The sequence below is a fragment of the Gigantopelta aegis genome, unplaced genomic scaffold (assembly GCF_016097555.1).
Source record: "Gigantopelta aegis isolate Gae_Host unplaced genomic scaffold, Gae_host_genome ctg2771_pilon_pilon:::debris, whole genome shotgun sequence".
NCBI classification, from domain to species: domain Eukaryota; kingdom Metazoa; phylum Mollusca; class Gastropoda; order Neomphalida; family Peltospiridae; genus Gigantopelta; species Gigantopelta aegis.
The window spans coordinates 30552-53396 of NW_024533030.1; the positions used below are offsets into that span (position 1 = coordinate 30552).

The 22845-nt window shown below is 38.1% G+C and overlaps 1 protein-coding gene across 1 annotated transcript; it reads left to right on the forward strand.

The window, feature by feature from the left end:
* Positions 1 to 5142: 5142 nt before the first annotated feature.
* Positions 5143 to 17499, forward strand: LOC121391652. Its single transcript, XM_041523206.1, has 4 exons — positions 5143 to 5364; positions 12353 to 12553; positions 17019 to 17246; positions 17492 to 17499. Exons 1-4 carry the CDS (start codon positions 5286 to 5288, stop codon positions 17497 to 17499), a joined length of 516 nt encoding a protein of 171 aa, XP_041379140.1. The 5' UTR covers positions 5143 to 5285.
* Positions 17500 to 22845: the final 5346 nt, after the last annotated feature.

Sequence of the window (22845 nt, forward strand, 5' to 3'; positions counted from 1 at the left end):
GCGGGTTTCCTCCCTCTATATCTGTGTGGTCCTTAACCATATATCTTACGCCATATAACCGTAAATAAAATGTGTTTAGTGCGTCGTTAAATAAAACATTTCCTTCCTTCATAACTACAAAAGCCTAACTAAATAAACCAATGGATGCATTTGTGAGTGAGTGAGTTTATGAATGAATAAATGATTGAATGAAAGAATGTTTGAAATTCCAGCACAAAAAAACGGGGCGGGACGTAGCCCAGTGGTAAAGTACTCGCCTGATGTGCGATCGGTTTGGGATCGATCCCCGTCAGTGTCCTCATTGGGCTATTTCTCGTCCCAGCCAGTGCACCACAACTGGTATATCAAAAACCGTGGTATGTGCTATCATGTCTGTGGGATCGTTACTAACGGAAAAAATGCAGCGGGTTTCCTCTCCAAAATTATTTGTCAAAATTACCAAATGTTTGACATCCAAAAGCCGATGATTTATAAATAAATGTACTGCAGTGGTTTTGTTAAACAAAACAAATTTTAACTCAACTGACTTGAACTGACATAACTTGTGTTGGTGGATCTACACACATGCAGCACAATCATCTGTTGCATCCCTTAGATACATTTGCATGATGCTGTGCAATGTTGTCCAATGTCAAGACATGAGCATTGTGAAGTATATGCAAAGGGTCTACTGATGCACACCAGGATGTTCAGCAATCAGTATAAATAGAATCTGTATCATCAGTTTTGGCAAACGCTACTCACTAAGCGTTTTGTCAAATTCATTCATGGTTCGGTTTTGTGGTTGTGGTAACATGTGAGTGCTAATAGCTGTATAATGACAACACTGCTTACTGAATTAGCAACTATTTGATCAATGGTATAGCATATGTACCTTCATCTTAATTTATCATTTTAGATTTTAAATTTTGTTTTAGTATTCTTTAAAACATGTCAACTAAACTTATCAGCCATCAACATTTAATACTATTATCCTGTTCAATTATTTAGACCCAAAGTCTTTTTGCAAATGTTACGTTTATTTCCTATTCGATATTTGTTTAGCGTGTGACTTAATTCCACTTTTTAAAAATCTCTGTGTCTTTTGAATGCACGTTATTTCTCCTATAAATAACTAAGATCATTTGCATATCAAAAGCATCATTCTATAGTGCGTTTCAAACTAATGTTCGGTTCTATCGTCCTATCCGCACAAATCGTAGTATGAAAATATCTGTAAACATGAAGCAGGCGCGGATTCAGGTGGGGAGTTCAAGTGACAAAACCTCAGTTTGAAAAAAAAAAATGTATCAAATATTATAATTATATTGAGGAATACACAAGCGCGCGCGCTGAAGGGAGAGAGAGAGAGAGAGAGAGAGAGAGAGAGAGAGAGAGAGAGAGAGAGAGAGAGAGAGAGAGAGAGAGAGAGAGAGAGACGTTATTTATGTAATGACGCACTCAACATATTTTAATCTATGGTTATATGGTTATAGGGAGAGAGAGAGAAGAATATGGTATGCATGCGATTGGTGGAGGTGTGACCCTCTGCACAACCCCAACCCCACTTAAGGCTTCTTTTGTATATGGAGCGGGACGTAGCTCAGAGGTAAAGCGGTCGCTCATGGTAGGTCGACTGATCGATCCCACATGGTGGACCCATTGGGTTGTGTCTAGTTCCAGCCTGTGCACCACAACTGATGTATAAAGGCTGTGGTATGTGCTATCCTGTCTATGGGATGGTGCATATAAAACGTCCCTTATTGCTTATCAAAATTGCTTATCGGAAACAGTGGCCCATGTGGCGGTAGCGAGTTTCTTTCTCACTGTCATAATGCTCCTTAACCGTTTTGTCTGACGCCACATAAACGTATATCAAATGCGTTGAGTGTGTCGTTAAATAAACATTTCTCTCGTATGTATGTGTAGTCTATATGCATTTCTAGTCGATTAGTTTATAGGTTGTTAGGTTGTTTGATAGTGAATGATATGGAAATAAATTGTTTTTGGTGTTAAAGAGTTCATGCATACATTAAAGTAATACTCCTGATGGGTATGGAGAAATAACTTAATCAGTCGACGAACTCATTTCTTCATCACAGGGGGTATTTTTTTTTCTTATAAAACTATTTTGTTTTCTAAAATCTTCTTCGATCTTTATTACATGTTTAACTGCGTCAGAGAAGTGTGTAGGTGTGACAGAGTTCAATGCATGTGCAAGTTCTCTCCGCACCGTGGTAATTTTACCATCATTATGACAAGCTATGTGCCCTTTGACTCGACTCGATATGGCGTTCAGCAATATCATCAGTAACAAATTGCTTTGCACATTTGTTACTTTTCACAAGTTCATAAAGAACTGGCTTTGTCATGTTACTCTCAAAAGGTATATTTTTGTTTCGTAGCCACGACTGAATTTCTTCCTTTTTAGCGTTTAGTGCAGGACATCGTGTAATCTCAGTTAATTTGTTGTGGTAGCTTGCGTTATCCATGACGATAACAGAAGGTTCTGGTAGAGAAGGCATAAGTTGTTCTTCAAACCATTTGATGAAATTTTCATGATTCATCTCACCATGATAGTCTCCGTCTGGGTTTTTTTAGCCTCAAAGATCAATTCACAGCCATCTATCAATCCATATTTATCACAGCCAGCATGACAAATAATAAGTCTTTTTCCCTTCCCAGTCACCGAACAGAGTTTAGGAACTCGATCAGCAGCGTCTGATTTCGGCAGGTGATTGGCGGTACTTGTGCCCGGGTGGATATCTGTCCAGTGGTGGGATGTTGTGTGGTTGACATTCACCCAGGTCTCATCTTGATACACTATTAAATACCCCTGTTCTCGTAAACTGGATATTTCATGGAGATAGGACAGTCTCCTGTCTGATATATTGGCGTCATCAAAAATCACTTTTCCGGTTGTAGACATATGTTGGTATTTAAAATCGAGGTCATGGAGTGTTCTTCGTAAAGTTGATATGGATATGTTGATTCCACATTCCTCCCTTAAAGCCACGCTAATCTTATGTAATGTAGGTAATTCGCCCTCTCTATAAAATCTGTATACTCGTCGTCTAATAACATCTTTATCAAATAAATCGATGAGTTTTCGGTCGCGTTTTTTAACAGTGATTTCTGTGCTTGGATTCGTAGAGCTTAGATTTTTCACAGTTCTTTTCACTGTTGAAACCGAAACTTTAAGTGCAGCGGCAACTCGATCGACAATTCGATAAGAAGCATACCTAGGTCTACCGCGCTGATATTCATCTTCAACATAATCGAAAACGTTCTTAATACACGATTTTACATCAACTGAAGTGTTTTTCGATTTACCCATATTTTTCTTCAAATAACAATAACAAGAATGTCGACTAATACATTTTCAATGAATTTATATACCCTACCTAACTTGTATTTTACGTGGTTTACACATTGCTACAATAGCACGTGCAGTCATAGATCGAAATAATGATGTTATTGACCAAGCAATGCTATCGTATTTTGAACAGGGCTGTGTCTGCGGGATGAAAAAGTGGTTGAACCCATACGAGTCCGAAAAATAGCCCTTTGGTTTTTCGCATTACAAATGTAACACCCAACCCCCAAACCCCAGCCCCTAGCACCACCCTAAATACTATATATATATATATATATATATATATATATATATATATATATATATATATATATATATATATATATATATATATATATGAGTTCCCAATTTAGAGGCAAATTAAATAAAAAAATTATTATTATTTGATGTTGGTGGCCTTTGACATTTTATGCCCCCCTACCTGGTCTTCTGGGTCCGGCCCTGCATTAAATTTATTTATAAATTTGGAAAGCACATTCCTGCGGTGTGTGAGGTGATTTGTGTTTATTACTGTGCTACACCTCAGTTGTGTTAGGTTAGGTATGGTATGCTAATATATAATTGATATAATAAAATAAAAATACATAATACATTAGCTAAATTTATTAAATATAATGCACCTACAAGAAAGGGTTACATGTTCTGTTTGTTTACATCTATGTTTAACGGAAAGATTAGACAATGCTGTTACACACTGCAAAACAATAATAACCTTGATTTAGTGAAACAAGCTATAATGGCCTTCACGTAGCCTCAGATCCCAATGTTTTGATATGCAAATACATTAGTTATTTATAGGAGAAATAACGTGCATTCAAAAGACACAGAGATTTTTAAAAAGTGGAATTAAGTCAACTTCGTGCATTTTATATGATGATTTGTATATAAAACCTGTCGGGGTTTGGGCTTGTTTTCATGAAAATATAAAGAAAACAAATATCGAATAGGAAATAAACGTAACATTTGCAAAAAACTTTGGGTCTTAATAATTGAACAGGATAATACTATTTAACATAAAAGGTGTCTTTCAACACATATTATTAGATTTCCACGTTAAAAGCACCGCCATTTTCGTCAGCCATATTAACTGTTTGACAACCAATTATCTGACTGTATAACAAACAGTTTGACTCTATAAACAGCAGTTTTGCCATAAAGATCAGATTTCTAAGTGTCGTAGCTCTAAAGATATACAATTTTATTTATTGATAGGCGGCCATTTTCTAAAATGGCCGCCATCTTGTTCGCAACAACTTTTAAAAATGAGATCTTATATTTTCATGAACTCTGCACCTCAGAGATTAATTTCCACCATAGTGACAAATGTTATATTTCCGGCCCCAGTACACTTCACTTTTGGGGTCCTCTGCTGTCGACTTGGTGGATTACTGGTTGGAACGGGATATAACCCACTGAACGCAACGAGTAAGATCAACGAAATCTCACCCGAAACACTTAGCGACTGACCTATACACTGATCTTCAAACCCAGGTATTCAGACACCTTCCTTATATTGTAGTCAGCAGGTCATACGAGCTGCTTCTTTTAAAGACGGCAATTGACTCCACACATTTGAAGTGAGCGTTTTTTTTTATCAAATACCCTGTCAGTATAACCTGTGTATTCGTATCCAAATGGATGTAATAGTAGTGGTGGATTAGATGCAGCACGAATAGGGATCGATGTTTTAAAACCTTTTTATGGATGTGGCGTGCACGGGATGGGTTGGGGGTTCAGATCACACATGTTAACGTATGTAAGGCTCATTTACTGCCCTAACAAAACAACAGTAGGCTACACGCACACGGTTTACACATATCGAATAACGTACACTGTTTAATCGTGTGCAGTCAATAGAACGAACGTCTTGTTTAAATTGAGGCCAAATTCTTACTTCCTGGTTGATCAACATTCTTAGAAGACGCACGACATGGCTGGAGTCAGGATACATCATCTTATTCTAGTATGTTTCTTTAGTCTACAATTCGAGCCTCTATTCGCTGCTTTTGGTAAGTTTTATTGTCTTCGCAAATTGTTTTAGTAGCCTACCTTATTATATTACTAAAGCCCAGTTAATTATTTTTGCAACAGTGTGACGGTACATGCTCTTAAATTTGTTTCGCCTGTGGCGATTTTAATTGTGTTAGAGGGCCGTGTGCAGTTTCATTTCCCGTAGCCCAGGTGGGCAACTTGTTACGTAATACTTCGCGCGATCGGACATTCCAATATGCACTTAGTCCAGCTGTGGAGGCCATGTGGCGAGTAGTTACGTAATACCTCTGCGAGTGCGGTTTCGACGACCGTGATTTGGCGACGATGGCGTCAGTAAGTCTGACGATCAGAGAGAAATATACCGACTCTAGTAGAGGTGAAATATCAGATGATAGGGGGAGGTACCGCCTTGTACCCCCAGGCGAATTCTGATTTTATAATAAATAGCTAGTTTTTTAGAGTTAGGAGGAGAAACGAAAAGGAAGCTTCCGGGAACGTTAGTCCGTTTGGACTTTGGTAAATATCATTTCTGCTCTAGGTATAACCTTGATGTGATTGATGTGACTTTAAATATTTTAATACTGTATTATACCAATGTTCTTTAGACAGTGTCTTCGGTCATCTGACGAAGTAAATCGTAGACTTTTTGTTCTAACATTATACGAGTATTTGGTAATATAAAGCTTAGCCAGTCATCCTAGACGACCTAGGTAAACTGTAGGTTATTGTCTTTATTGTGATAGGTACCAGTATTAATTCTGTGTTACAAGGTTACTGAATGAGTAGTTAGGGTTAATTAAAAATTAACCCGTTAGGAATAGAGCTGTAATTCCTTTATTAATTAAGTTCCCCTGGAAGCGTTCCTAAATTATCACACGTTACTGAACGAGTAGTAAGGGTTAATTAAAAATTAACCAGTTAGGAATAGAGTGGTAATTCCTTTATTAATTAACTTCTCCTAGAAGCGTTTCTCAATTATCACACGCGTGGGTGTGGTGTAACGGTGAAGTGATTCGCATATTGTGTAACTAGACACCTAGAGATTAACTAATTAAGTGATCAGTTCTGGGTTGTTATTATTGCTGTTATTAATTAACTACTACGGCTGTACATTTGTCGGCGTAGGATAATACAGATTCCAAAGTGTATTGTGTTTTGTTGTGTTTCTAGTGAGCTAAACGTGCTATAAATATATATACTTTATATAAGATCGTATCTCTGATCATACCTAGAGACGAGCCATACTAGGGTTTAACCGCCTGTTACAGAGAGATCTAATAGATATACAGTTAGGAGAGATATTTTGATAATCATGTTTTATTCAGTTACGGGAATTATAGAATCCCCGTGACAGGAGTAGAAAATTGGGGCGCTCGTCCCGGATCTGGAACGGGACACGCATATTTTAAAAAAAAGTATTGTTTGTAAATGGGGGCTTTATAAATTAATTTTACAAATTTATCAGAAGTAGCACGTTGTTCACTAGAAAATTAATTAATATTAAGTGCGTCATATCTAAACATGGATAAGAATTTGCTGGATAGGCCTACGCTCAGTGTAGTGGAGATTAAGCGAGCACGTAAGGCCGAGTTAGTTGAAATCGCGGGTGAGCGAGAAATTGATTTAACATCAGCTAAAACCTTAGGAAATATAAGGACAATTATTATCCAGGAAGTTTTTGGTGATAGTCCTGTTATGGAAGAAAGTGAGATTGTTCCAGAGATAGAGATAAGTGACTTGAGTATGGAACAACAGTTAGCTTTTAAAAAGCTTGAGTACGAAAGAGAAGAACGTGCATTAGATAGAGAGAGAGAGAGAGAGAGAGAGAAAGAGAAGAGAGGGATAGAGAGAGGGAGAGAGAAAGAGAAGATAGAGATAGAGAAAAAGAAGATAGGGATAGAGAGAGAGAGAAAGAGAAGAGAGAGATAGAGAAGATAGACATAGAGATAGAGAGAAAGAAGATAGGGATAGAGAAGATAGAGAGAGGGATAGAGAGAGAGAGAGAGAAAGAGAAGAGAGGGATAGAGAATTCCAGTTAGAAAAATTAAAAGTGGAACATGAGTTAAAGTTGAATACTGAAGAAGTTAGATGTGAGGCAGGAAATGGTTTTAACATGTCGGAGGCTTATAGATCAGTGCCTGTATTTGACGATCAGGAGGTAGACATGTTCTTTCAACTTTTTGAACGGGCCGCTAAGCAGCTAAATTGGCCGCAGTCTAAGTGGACATTGTTAGCCGTGTCTAAGTTTAAGGGGAAGGCTAGTATAGCTTATAATTCAATGAGTGATGAGCGAGCAAGTCAGTACGACCTAGTTAAGGCTGCAGTGTTGAGGGCTTATGAATTACGACCTGAGGATTATCGTTTACGGTATAGCGAGTTGAGAAAAACGCAGGGTCAGTCTTATAGTGAGTTTGTGGCTAAGAAGGCAGGGATGTTTGATAAATGGGTGGGTCTCATCAGGTAGAGTCATATACCGAGTTACGGGAGTTGTTGATCTTACAGGACATTAAAAATGGATTACCAGTTAGCTTACGTATTCATTTAGAGGATCGTGATGTCAAAAAGATAGAGGAGGCAGGCATAGTGGCAGATGATTACGTGTTAATACACAAAGCTCAGGCAGTACCGGGTACCTCTTTATAACAGGGTGATAAGAAGAAATTTCAGCCAGGTTTTTCCCGGGAAAGTAACTATCGGGGAGAGTCATCTAGTTGGTCAGCTAGTCAGGCAAGGAATGCACCTGGTGGGCAAAGTAAGGATAGACCTGCATTATCAGCCAATGCACTAACTTTTCGTCCACATTGCAGTTACTGTAAAAAGGATAACCATCTTATCGGAGATTGTTTTAAAAGGAAACGCGATAATGCGCAAGTGGTCGGTTTAGTGAGGTCAGCTCCGTTAGCGAGAGAGTTAATGGTTAGTCCCATGGCAGAGAAAGTAAACCCGTATGTGTCCACTGGTATGGTTTGTGATGTGAAACAAGAATTGAGCCCTAAGGCTATATCAATCTATAGAGATACCGGGTGTAGTCAGAGTTTGATCACGCAAGAGTGTTTAGCTGGTATTGAAAATTCAGACATAGGACGTAGTTTGGCCTTAACCTCGGTTACTGGAGAAAAAATGGTTGTTCGGTTACATAACGTTTTCTTGTGTTCAAAGTTTGTGACGGGACCAGTCATTATGGGGGTTGTGAAGGACTTGCCCGTTGAAAACATAGGAGTTTTGTTGGGAAATGACTTGACTAGTCAGTGTTGTCAGCCGAAATGTGACCAACTGTTAATTAAAGACAGCACGTTACCAATAGAAGAGTGTGAGGTTGATGAGATTAATTATCCTGCGTGTGTAAAGACTAGGGCTATGGCCAGTAGGTTAGCACGGGATCTAGAGGATATTTGTGATTTGTCTGATACGTGTGTGAGCCATGAAATTGGAGTGGATGAGGTTATCAGTAAAATGGTAGATAAGTCAACTGACAAATTAAATGTGGTGGAACCTGTTGATCTCCCGCAGAGGGGAATTGAACCAGTTGTCTTTGATAGAGGGGATTTACCTTGTAATAGACAAGAGATAATTCTAGAGCAGGGGGCTGATCCAAATTTGTTGGCAGCTCGCACTACCTTGTTAACTGTGGACAAGGGAGTATTAATAAATAAGAGAGTTAGAGATGGGAGGTTGCCGGCGACCGAACTAGCTAGGAAGCAACTGAGCCATGCTCAGAGCAAAATAAAATCAGTGTTTGATAGGAAGGCTAAGAGTCGGGAATTTAAACCAGGGGATAAGGTGCTGCTGTACCTTCCCATTAAACGGGGTTCTGTGCAGAACAGGTATTTCGGGCCCTATGCTGTGCACAAACGGGTTAATGAGACAGGGTATATGATAAACACTCCTGATAGGGTTAGGAAAAGTAGGTATTGTCACATCAATTTGCTAAAAGGTTATTTTGACAGACTGCCGATAGTTCCAGAGAGACCGGTCCAAATTGAGAGACACTCAATTTCCTGTGATGACGTCAAGACTGCGGAGATCAAGTTGGCCAACAGCCAGATTCTAGCAGACTTGAACCCCCAGCGAGCAAAGCTGACTACATTGATACAAGACAATGTTTCCATTTGTCGGGACCTTCCAACGGTTACCAATGCCTTAAGCCAAGATGTGCGCTTGGAACCCAACGCTACACCGCGTCGACAGCATGCCTATCGGAGAAAACCTGGAAAACGTGCGACGCTGAGAAAGAAGGAAACGAAGTTCCATTGGTCAGGTGAATGCGAGAAGTCATTCAACCGTCTCAAGCAGAGGCGCTACTCGTCTCCCGTGATGGCAGCACCAGACTACCGAATGCCGTTCAAGCTAGCTGTGGGTGCCAGTGACGTGGGTGCTGGAGCTGTGCTGTTCCAAGAAGACGAAGACGGACTGGACCATCCTAATGAAAGCCTCCAACCAGAGAGTTTTGAGGTGGAGTCTTCTTCTGCAAGAATACCCAATTACCATTGGACATATCAAGGGCACATCCAATGTAACCGCTGATGCCCTGTCCCGAAGTTGAACGTTATGATAATGTGTTGACATTTCTGATTTCTGTTTTGTTTTGATATATTTTATTTGTATACCAGGGACTCAGAGACTCAGTGTGATTACTGGTAGTCACCTTATTATTACATGTGTTATAAATGCCCGTATGCGTCGGTTAACGCACCTTTTTGTTTTAATGTAGTATATTTCCCTATTCCTAGAGTAGAGGAAATATCCTTTTTGAGGTGGGGGTGTGTGACGGTACATGCTCTTAAATTTGTTTCGCCTGTGGCGATTTTAATTGTGTTAGAGGGCCGTGTGCAGTTTCATTTCCCGTAGCCCAGGTGGGCAACTTGTTACGTAATACTTCGCGCGATCGGACATTCCAATATGCACTTAGTCCAGCTGTGGAGGCCATGTGGCGAGTAGTTACGTAATACCTCTGCGAGTGCGGTTTCGACGACCGTGATTTGGCGACGATGGCGTCAGTAAATCTGACGATCAGAGAGAAATATACCGACTCTAGTAGAGGTGAAATATCAGATGATAGGGGGAGTTACCGCCTTGTACCCCCAGGCGAATTCTGATTTTATAATAAATAGCTAGTTTTTTAGAGTTAGGGGGATAAACGAAAAGGAAGCTTCCCGGGAACGTTAGTCCGTTTGGACTTTGGTAAATATCATTTCTGCTCTGTGTATAACCTTGATGTGATTGATGTGACTTTAAATATTTTAATACTGTATTATACCAATGTTCTTTAGACAGTGTCTACGGTCATCTGACGAAGTAAATCGTAGACTTTTTGTTCTAACATTATATGAGTATTTGGTCATATAAAGCTTAGCCAGTCATCCTAGACGACCTAGGTAAACTGAAGGTTATTGTCTTTATTGTGATAGGTACCAGTATTAATTCTGTGTTACAAGGTTACTGAATGAGTAGTTAGGGTTAATTAAAAATTAACCCGTTAGGAATAGAGTGGTAATTCCTTTATTAATTAACTTCTCCTAGAAGCGTTTCTCAATTATCACACGCGTGGGTGTGGTGTAACGGTGAAGTGATTCGCATATTGTGTAACTAGACACCTAGAGATTAACTAATTAAGTGATCAGTTCTGGGTTGTTATTATTGCTGTTATTAATTAACTACTACGGCTGTACATTTGTCGGCGTAGGATAATACAGATTCCAAAGTGTATTGTGTTTTGTTGTGTTTCTAGTGAGCTAAACGTGCTATAAATATATATACTTTATATAAGATCGTATCTCTGATCATACCTAGAGACGAGCCATACTAGGGTTTAACCGCCTGTTACAGAGAGATCTAATAGATATACAGTTAGGAGAGATATTTTGATAATCGTGTTTTATTCAGTTACGGGAATTATAGAATCCCCGTGACAAACAGTCTCATGATAAAGAAAATTACTCGAAGAATATTTGTTTAACAATACCTCAGCATATTTTAAACTACGGTTATCTGGTGTCTAATTAAAATATTATATCGATACTTGGACTAGAGAGAAGGAAGGAACATTGTTTTATTTAACGACACACTTAACACATTATAATTACGGTTATCTGGCGTGGGACATATTATTAAGGACCACACAGATATTCAGATGGAAAACCCACTGCCGCTCGGAATGGGCTACTCTTTCCGATTAGCAGCAAGGGATCTTTTATTTATAGTATCCCACAGACAGGATAGTATACATAGACTACTTACACGGAACAGCAGGAATGGCTAGTTTGTATGCATTTTATCATAGACAGGATAACACATACCTCGACCTTTGATGTACCTGTCATTGTGCACTGGTTGAGATTGGGAATATACAACAGGTCCTACGACTAACCGCAGCGCAGGCGATCAACTTTACTACTGACCTACATTACATCCCCGTATAGACTAGTGTTCGGTGTTCGCCCTGAAAATGGTATTCTAATATTCGATGGTTATCGACAAAGAGAGGAAAACAAGAGAAAACTGTATATTTTAAAAATAAATATTTATGTACTGTCAGGTTTGGGGCCCTAAGGTCATTACCTTACACATTACATAGCAAACAGACATTACATAATCGTAATCTGAAAATATAACAAAAATATTTATTTAACGACGCTCTCCCACACACATGCTATTATATTTACGTGTTTTAGAGAGTAAAAAGAGAAAACTGGTCTGGTTGATTACCAACAAGTGGAGTTTGGTATGCACGGTAAAACACTGGCTGACACAGATGGAATACAATGACGACGGTTTTGTAAATCACATCATCACGGCGGTTTGTAGAATAAGCATGCATCTTGATATTATTAATAAATAAAAAATCGTTGTGAATTCTCGAGTATGCGGCAATTGATGTAACCGATCACTCATGATAATACTATAGTTCTTAATTTTCTTAGCTTCAGTTATTACTGTATCATATATATTCATTTACAAATGGATATAATTTTGTTTTTGTTGTACCCGTTGTGTTTTGACAAACAGATAATGTAGCCGTTGGGAAGACTGCATATCAGAGTTCACACATTGACAATACACCTGCAGGAAACGCTGTGGATGACAACACCTCTCAAAGTTTTAAGTTTTGTATTATTACCAACGTTAACCAGCCATACACCTGGTGGGAGGTGGATCTGGGTCAAGAATATTTCATTCATCAAGTCGTCATCTACTTCAGGACAGACTGTGAGTATAAAATAATTTCTGAGAACATCTGACTCGGTTGATATTTTCCATATTAAAAAATACTCGTGACGAATCCTCTATATGCCTATATGTATGTATATATGTATGTATTGATGCAGTTTGTTTTGTTTGGTCCTATTCCCTTTTGAAAGCAGCATGTGCATGACGGTTTTTCAATCTGTATTTATTTATTTTTTTCTAATTTGTTATGGTTTACTTTTTGTTTTATTATTAGAGGCTTGGCAGGGTAAACCGCTGGTTTTTATTTCATTTGCTTTCTTTGCAAAACTAACTCACAACACACATATCTAATATTTTACACACACACACACACACACACACACACACACACACACACACACACACACACATTTATTTATTATTCACATATTATTGGTGGTGTCGTGGTAGCTATCGAGCATAAGGCTAGTAGGTACTGGGTTCGCAACCCGGTACTGGCTCCCACCTAGGGCGAGATTTAACGACTCAGTGGGTAGGTGTAAGATCACTACACCCTCTTCTCTCTCACTAACCACTAATAACTAACAACTAATCCACTGCCCTGGACTGACAGCCCAGATAGCTGAGGTGTGTGTGCCCAAGACAGCATGCATGATTGGATATGAGCACGAAAATAAATTGAAATGAAATGATTTGTGACCAAGGATGTAGGGCTAGCTCTATCACTCGTCAAATACGTCAACTTTTAATTTTCAAACATTTGCTGAATTTTATTTCAATTTGGCGAAATAATTTCTTTTAATAATAGATATTTTTATTGGAAAATGCAAATTGTAACTTTAACATACATACACACACACATACATACATACATACATCAATGCATGCGTACATACATACAAACATACATACTTGCAGCAGTTGGGACATTTTGGGCCGACTTGGTACATGCTTGTTATAATTGTGGCATCTTGGGCTGAGCACTGGCCCAAGATGTTTCAGTTGTCTTGTGAGTTCCTGAAATATATAAAAACAAATATTTATAACAGTTTGTAACTTATCCGTGTGAAGATATATAAATTATAACTACACATTACATACCATTTTCTTAATTACAATGAGTTTAATTTCATTTCAGGCAAATACAATATTAACAGGAAACAAAATATACTCTGTTAAAAATAAAATCGCATAGGTGATAGGGAAAGAAGGAAAGCGTTTGATTTTACAAAATATCGTTTTTTTTATACAATGTTGCTGAATGTTAATGTTTGTTAATGTTCCTGGAATGAGACAGCATGCCCAAATGCACCCTAAAACAAATTTAACGCACGTTGTGGCACGTTGTGCGACAATTGCAGGAAATCGGACTGCAATGGTCAGATTTTGGCGATTGCACGTGAAACTCGGGGAAATGATTGGGGGTAGTGATGGGTATTTAAAGCTGCAATGCTCGCAATAATGCCTCATTTCTATTTCGACGTAGACGAGTTACAAGATGCCAAGACTAAGCCTGCCGAATTGAAACAATACAATAGGCCGCCTCCAGTTAGGTGAATCGCAGTCAGCAGTCGCACGCCACATGAACGTCCATCAGAGCACAATTTCACGTCTCTGGGACAGGTACCAGGAGTTTTAATCAGCTGAAGACCGGCCCAGAAGTGGAATACCTCGCATAACAACTGCAGCACAAGATAGCTACATCCGGGTTCTGCATTTGCGTCACCAAACTGCCACAGCAACGAACACTGCAGGACGCATACCTGGTTTGAGAAGGGTGTCTGCACAAACCATTCGGAACCGACTTCGAGAAGCTGGTTTACGAGCTAGGAGACCGTATGTTGGCCCCGTCCTGCGACGTCAACATCGACATTTACGTGTTTGATGATGCACGAATGTACAGGGGCGGAACTTGGGAAACTGGCGGCGAGTATGGTTCAGCGACGAGTCACGTTTCCTTCTACAGCGACGTGATGGATGACAACGTGTTTACAGACGCCACAATGAACGTTTCGCCAACAACTGCGTCGCCCAAGTTGACAAATTCGGTGGAGGGAGTATCATGATGTGGGGAGCCATCTCATACACCGGCAGAAGTGAACATGTGTTCGTTTAAGGCAACCTGGCAGGTATACGCTACCGGGAAGAAATTCTTCGCCGTCACATGCTTCCCATTTTGGATCGAGCAGGACAATGCCAGGCCGCATACGGCACGTGTAACAGTGGATTTCCTACAGAATGAGAACATTAATACGCTGCCATGGCCATCAAGATCGCCAGATCTCAACCCCATTGAACATTTATGAGACGAACTGGACAGACGTGTACGCCAGCGTGACCCGGAGCCTTAGACGCTTCCGCAACTGCTACATGCACTGCAAGAAGAATGGGCTAGGATTCCACGTGCCCGGATTCAGAGACTCATTCAGTCTATGCCAAGGAGATTTCGCGCAGTGATTGCTGCTGCTGGTGGCCACACAAGGTACTGATTTCAGCGCCCTCGTGCGACGCTGTTTGGTGACGAAAACGCCTCCACTGCCGTCAGTCCATAGCAAGCACATTGTCACATACTCATGTCAAATTTGACTGTGATACGATCATAAATAAATAGCGTTTCGTTTTTGACAGAGTATAATTTGGAACATTATAAATATAGCAGTACATTAAGAAGACTAGTAAACAATGTATTTAAAGGGACATTCCTGAGTTTGCTGCATTGTAAGATGTTTCCGACTAATAAAATATTTCTACGATTAAACTTACAGAATATGAGTGTCTGTATATTCAATGTGTTTCTGGTCGTCTTAATATTTGTAAGAAGCCCAAACTGGATTCTGTCATCAAATAATTTCGTACGTACGAAAAAAAATATTTTAGGAAATAAAATGAACTTTAACCTTATACAAATATTAGAAGGATCAGAAACACGTTTAATAAACAGCCACTAACGTTTTATGCAGAAACATATATTTGATATGTAATTACAATCGTTAGTTAGAAACAGTCTGTTAGTCGATAACATCTTAAAAATTGTAGCAAACTCAGGAATTTCCCTTTAACTGGAAATGTTATTTGATTTTTATTAAAAAGTTGCAAAAAGTAAATATCTTACCAGTATTGTTTTAATATAGCTTATAGTAACATTTTGTTGTTGTAATTGAGGGAGGAGGGATGCTTGTGAATGCAAAATCATCTAAGTTAAAGATTGTTTTGTTTAACAACACCACAGAGCACATTGATTTAGTAGTCAAACATTTGGTAATTTTGATATGTATAGTCTACGGTGCAGACACGTTACATTTTTCAGTTAATAGCAAGGGATCGTCTATATGCACAGGATAGCACATACCACAACCTTTGATATACCAATCGTGGTGCACTGGCTGAAGACAAGAAAGAGCCCAAATTAACTCAACGATGGGGAGAGCTTTACCACTATGCTATGTCCCACCCCGCAAAACTAGCTAGTCTGTCAATAATTACATTTGTTTGTATAATTCTGTGACATTACTCAAGTGAAAATCAATTACATCCAAATGAAGATTAAAACTGTTTCAAGCAAAACGAAAAATGTAATACGAAAAATATGTTAAATTATTATTAGTACTTCTGAAAGGTTAGTTTTCATTCATAACTCAAATGAAAATTAAAAAGTGTAAATGTTAAATTAGATTTTATACCCAAAGAAATTTAAATAATTATTTTAGTTATTATTTTTTAAAAGTAAATGTATGATTGATGTACAAACAAACTTTGTTCATATTTTCTATTTTCTTTGAATTTGATAATTTGTAAAATTTCAGGCAAGACTTCCTTATTACCCTAGACCTCACAATCGGTTGATGCAGACAGTGATTTAAACTAATGTTAATGCTAACCTTATAAAAGCGTTACACACCGACAAAATTATGCTGTTTAACTTAATGGCGTCCAAGAAACGTTGTAGCCGTAGTCCATGACCCGCAAAATATTATTAGTCCAGAGTGGCGGTCAATCACGCTGTACGGAGGAGTCAATTTTCATTGCTACATACACCCCAAATGCCCTTTAGTTAAAACTCTCCTATTAGACATTTTAAGTGTCTGAAATTGCTTCATATGGAGTGAACAACTCTATAAAGACGATAGCGCAAGTTTTATGACGGTGAGCTGGAATATATTGAATTAGTAAATGAAGAAATAAAAGGCAAACTTACCGGATGAAGACGTCTATCAACTACACTAAACTAGGACGTCCACCATTTGTACAAGAAATCCAAATAACCCTGTAACGGCATGTGTTCTGACCCCGTCCTCCACGTTCCCGCCGACCACAGCCAGTCGTACACTTCATAGAGCTTCGCTTCATTGTAACGTTTATCATCATAATCATATTAATTGAAGGAATTTTTAAAACTGAAGCATATGATGTTTTGAAAAGCCATCTATCCAGCGTATCAGCATGTCGTTTCAACCAATGTGTAATTGATTAATTCTACAATTATTTGACTGATTTCGTTTGATAGGGGAGTGGAGACGAAAAGGAATCCAGGTATACACATCTACGTCAGCACAGCAGGGTAATGGAGGGCAATCTTGTGGTTTACAAATCGCAGGTAGAGATGACGGATCTGACATTGACGATATAACCACTAGAACATGTGATGTCACAGGAAGGTACGTGACGCTCTACCAAGACTACAACAATCCTAAAGGCTCAACATGTATGGATTTCTGTGAAGTTGTTGTAAAGGGTAAGCGCAATAAATGCTACAGTCTAGAGTATAACGTTTAAGTATTTAGAAAATATATTGGGGTCATATTTTGCTTCCCCGTGACCATTTTTCAGGGACCAAAGATTGAAGGTGGATTTCAAGTCCTTGGGACATTAAAACAAAATTAGCCTCCAGCTGTCTTGCGAACGTTTTTGGCTAACTCCACCAGATGGCCAATTGTAAAATACCTGTAGGGAAAGAACCATTTTGATTGCTGATTACAGGTGGTTGATTCTACGATGTACCACCTCTAAAAGTCAATGCACCACGGTTAGCTTGTTTACGTCACATCCATGTATTAATACGCGGTGAAGTGTTTATAAACAATTATGGATGACATAGTGGACGTCGTATTGTTTAATGTATGTGAAGTGAAGGAACTATTTAAGTCCGAAAACGACTTTGACGAATACACGACGGGCAAAATGGAAACCGACAAACAAAAACGCAAACATTCACACATTCTGTAACAAATTCATGAAAAATATTTATCCCTTACATGCACCTAGTAGCGAAAAATCATCCATCAAGCCAGAAATTGGAAAAGGGACAAGTGACCCCCGATTACTACTTCATGGTCTCTCAAACTTATCAAACACTCGTGCAAAACACGAACATTACAACAAACACAGCTCCTACAGACAGGGAAATTACTCATGTGAAAAGTTCGTTTTTGTTTAACGACACCACTAGAACACATTGATTAATTAATAATCGGCTATTGGATGTCAAATATTTGGCAACTCTGACATAGAGTCTTATAGAGGAAACCCGCTACATTTTTCCATTAGTAGCAATTGATCTTTTAAATGCACAATACCACATACATGATAACATATACGACAGCCATTGATATACCAGTCGTGGTGCACTGGCTGGAACGAGACATAGCCCAATATGCCCACCGACGGGTATCGATCCTAAACCAACTGCGCATCAGGCGAGCGCTTTACCACTGGACTAAGTCCCGCCCCATGATATCAGAAAGACTGGTTTAAATTTGGATGTAATAAGGGGCTTCCAAGAGGTAGCAAACCATGGCTTCGGAAGATAATATTATAAGAATGTGTAGCATTTCCTGCCAGCAACAAGCAGACAATTAATATCTGCTGTTATTGTAAATGTTGTACTTTTACACATGGTTAGACTATCATAAACGTTTGCCTGTTTTCAATTTACAATGACTCGGTAACTAAGGTAACGTATAAACATACTATTAAAATATTTCAGCATGTCCACTTCGCAAGTATGGTTCTGACTGTGACAAGTTGTGTGCGGATCGTAAATGTGCTAGGAGTGATTCATCCTGCATTATGTGGACAGGTGAATGTAACGGAGGATGTCTAACTGGCTGGAAAAACGATGACTGCACCATAGGTATGGTTTATATGATATAAATCATGTAAAGCAGACATTGTCTAGAAGACTGTCGACTGCAAACTATAGCTTGCACATTGTATTTGATATGATCGTATTACAAATACAAGACAGTACACTGAAATAAACTTGAACAAAATAACTCAGTAAATATTTCAATGCTTAAAGGTAAGCCAGCAGGACAAATACATTGGGTAATGCTAAAGGTAAAGTTATTTGTGATTTCAGCAGTTGTAGGTCGTCCAATCAACCTAAACTCGACAAGGTATGTTACTGAAATCATAACTCAATGTGTTCAAGAAACCGAGCCAAAATACGTATTGAAGGTTCAGGCGTCTTTTGCTGACGTAGAATGTCTACTAGTGCTTGGAACCAAATCACATTAAGTAAACGTCTTGACAGATTTCTAAAATCCCCAAAGAACAGGTGTGTTTTTGAAAGGACAGCTTTGCAGCTTTCTGTTGTGTTCCTGATATGAAATCGTGTAAAATCTGTCATTATACAAAATAAAATCGGCTGAAGAAACGTTGTCAGCAGCGGCATGTTGGTTAATTGTAGTAAGATGAACTGAACTATATATGCATTATCTCATGTCATTGAATGGTGGGGGAGTAGGGGGAGGGACCTGTTATACTGATTTTACTTACTTTTCACATGCCACTTTGGGCACTCCCACTAGTAGGAGAATAATTCCCCCTTTTACCTCATACATACAATATAATTGTGACACATCGTTCTGTCACAATGAAACTGGCCACGTCGAGTATACGTCAGTCTGTTACAGCATGTATTTTGTGTTCACACATCGCAAAGTGTTGGACATGCAAAGTATATACGTGGAGCATATACAAATAAAAATACAAAGTGCATGTTTCTAGGATTCGATACTGCTGCACCAACTAGTACGACTTTTGTCAACGGCAACATCGACATTATAAACACTGTTTGAAAGAGTATAGGGGTAGTTTAAAAGTAATTTATGTCAGCTTAGCCAATCAGCAGGGACTGCAGCTTGTTTGCTGACATTAAGTATATGTTAACAATAAATAAGTAACAACGGGACTGTTGTTGTAAAGGTCATTTGTTAACGACAACGCTTAATTTGTAATGCCGCCAGGTAAGAACATATTCATATGTACAGAAGTTTGCATTGTGTTGCAGCAGCTATGAGGTACAGATACTGGAAATACTAATTACATTGGAAACATATGCAACAGCAAACACAATAACCTTGTAATAAAATACAACAGAGTGGCCAAGGGTAGGTTAAAGATACCGTTTCAAAGAAGGAAACGTTTTCAATTGTTTTCTACCTGCTGCAGTCTCAGGACGGAAATGGAATGGAACGCGTGATGCAAAACAATTGTTCACAGCGTGACATTGGTCGAGTAACACCGATAATTAAAATAATGACCAATCGATCATTTTGTGGTACTGATATCTACGACATTATATATTTTCGGGAACATTACGTCACTATTCATTTTACACTAAATTAGCCACATGTCCTTGATGTTGTGTTATAACATACCAATAAAATCCACAAAATACCATATAGAGTAATTTTATCTGGTTATATAGATAATAATACATGAGTGGCCGTTAGATACCATGTATCTCACAACGAGTTGTTTTAAAATGTATATAACGCGCGAAATCGAGTTTGATACGTTTTTAAACAACGAGTTGTGAGATAAATGGTATCTAAATAAAACGAATGTATTATTCTATTTCTTACATATCCTCAAAAACCAGGTTTTCAGCACATTTTAACATATTTATTGACTAAAGGATATTTACAACCTTTGCACTTGTAAACATACTCGTCACAGACACATGATGCAAGGATTAAAAACACAAACGTTAACAGTGTAATGGTAAAAACACCTGTTATATTTTTATCGACGTATTGCAAATAATTCAGGTCATATCTAGGAGCAGCCATCGTATGTCTTCAAAGAAAACCGTCACACATTAAGTGTTCTAAACCACTGTGTGTTCCTCTTTATAACACATGGTGTTGTCACCAACGGGTATGTAAGAATATTACTTTATTGTCTCTGCCTTCATAAGTATATATATGTCACAATAAAAATCATTTGTCCTCTTGCACACTGCATGATATATCTTTTAAAAGTCAAAGGGGAGATCTGTTCACGAGAACATTATTCTGTTATTTAATCAATTCTAATTCAACACATTTGCAAGAACGTCTGATTAAATCTTTATCTAAACATTTCAGGAAAGTAAAATGACCGATATACCGGTTGAGTATATTTTCTGGCAGAAATATCATAATATTAAGCAAAGAACCTGGTTGTTTTGCCATATGACGTCATAAAGATAATTGTCTGTAGCATTCATAATTACTGGGGAAAGTCTGTTAAATAATGAAACGTTTTAATGTCAGAAATGAACATATATGCATTTCCATATATCGTTATCTATTCAGAACTAAACTGATTTAAATAATTCAAAAACACATCTATGAGCCGCTAACTGTCGGACCACCCATCGTCTATTGATTAAACGTGCTAAATTATTGTCACCAGCTGGTGACGTTTATAAACTTATTCTTACTAACAAAATGTGACAATTTCCTATTTAACATCAACCAGTTTATTAGAAAGGGATAGGGAATTAATTAGAATATGGCGTCGCCAATAATACTAAATTTGCGACAGTAAAACCACCGATATACGTCCGCAAATCGGAAAACACAGTAGGGTTATGAAATATACATTAATCATTACTCACAAACGAAAATTTTAGATATTACGTTTTAGCATCGAAGTTCAAATTTTAAAACAAATCACTGAATATTTCTAGGCCTAATTGGTCAGCTTTTACTATCTTGACGAGTACAGATAACTAAAATTGTTAACTTCAAATACTGGGCAGTTTAAAATAGCCTATTTTAGTATAGTGAACAAAATAATTATACCATAGATGAGTATACATTGTCCAATAAACACATTACATAGGGTAACATGGATGAGTTACACAACAATAGCATATAGGAATCAATCCTTGTAGCTATGGCGACCAAAAGTCTGTGCCAGAGAGGCATGACGCGGAATTAGGACACAGTTGAAATAACACCGATACACATCGATTACATGGCAAATATGTTTCATTAGAAACATCTGATAAAATCAGATTAATCATATGTGCACATGTTGTACAGAATATAATGTATATTGTTAAAGTCCTGATGTAATAACAATAATGAAATACATTCACCTTTTTGTTTTGGTTACTACTGATCTCAGATATAAACGAGTGTGAGAATTCAACGTATCCATGTGACACCAATGCAGTTTGTGGAAATACAGTTGGGTCTTATACATGTACTTGCAAAGTTGGATTTTTCAGAGAACGACACACCTGTACAGGTAACTACAATTGTGAATCTGCAAGTATGGAAACTGTAAACCATGAGCGGACGCATTTGTTCAATACAGTTATTAACCAAAATACAGAGCAGAATTGGCTCTTGTAATCTGAAGAACAAAGCCGATATTAACAATCAAGAACGTATCTCCGCACAATGTGGAGTCCAGTGGGTATTTGAGATTGATTTCAGGGGCGGGATTTAGCTCAGTCAGTTGAGTGCTCGATTGAGGTGCTTGCGTCGTAGGCTCGAACCACCTCAGTAGATCAATTCAGCTGATTAGGTTTGTTCTCGTTAACACCCATCGTGTGTAAACCAATGTGGATCAAAATATAACATATGTGATCTTCCTGTCTGTATGTAAGAAAATATATACAAAGATTGTAGCTGCCTTAGCTGCCTTAGGAACAATGTAGCAGGTTTCCTCTAAAGATTACGAGTCATAATTACCAAATGTTTGACATCCAAAAGCAGATGATTAATTAATCAGTGTGCTCTAGTGGTGTCGTTGAACACAACAAACTATTTGGTGTCAAACTATGGTAAGTGCAAAACATTAAATGATGAACCACATCAATATAAAAATTCAATAGTCAAATAAAAACACAGTGTAAAAAAATACAAATATCACAGATAGGCAATATTAAAATTTAGAATAAAAGTCAGTATCACGAAGAAATTGTAATAAAAGTTCTGGATGGAATCGAAGTGATTCCATCACATTTCTCTGAAAAAAATTATCTTTTCTTTCAAATACTTACACTCCACCAAAATGTGGCGCACCGTCAGAATACACTGACAGTGCAC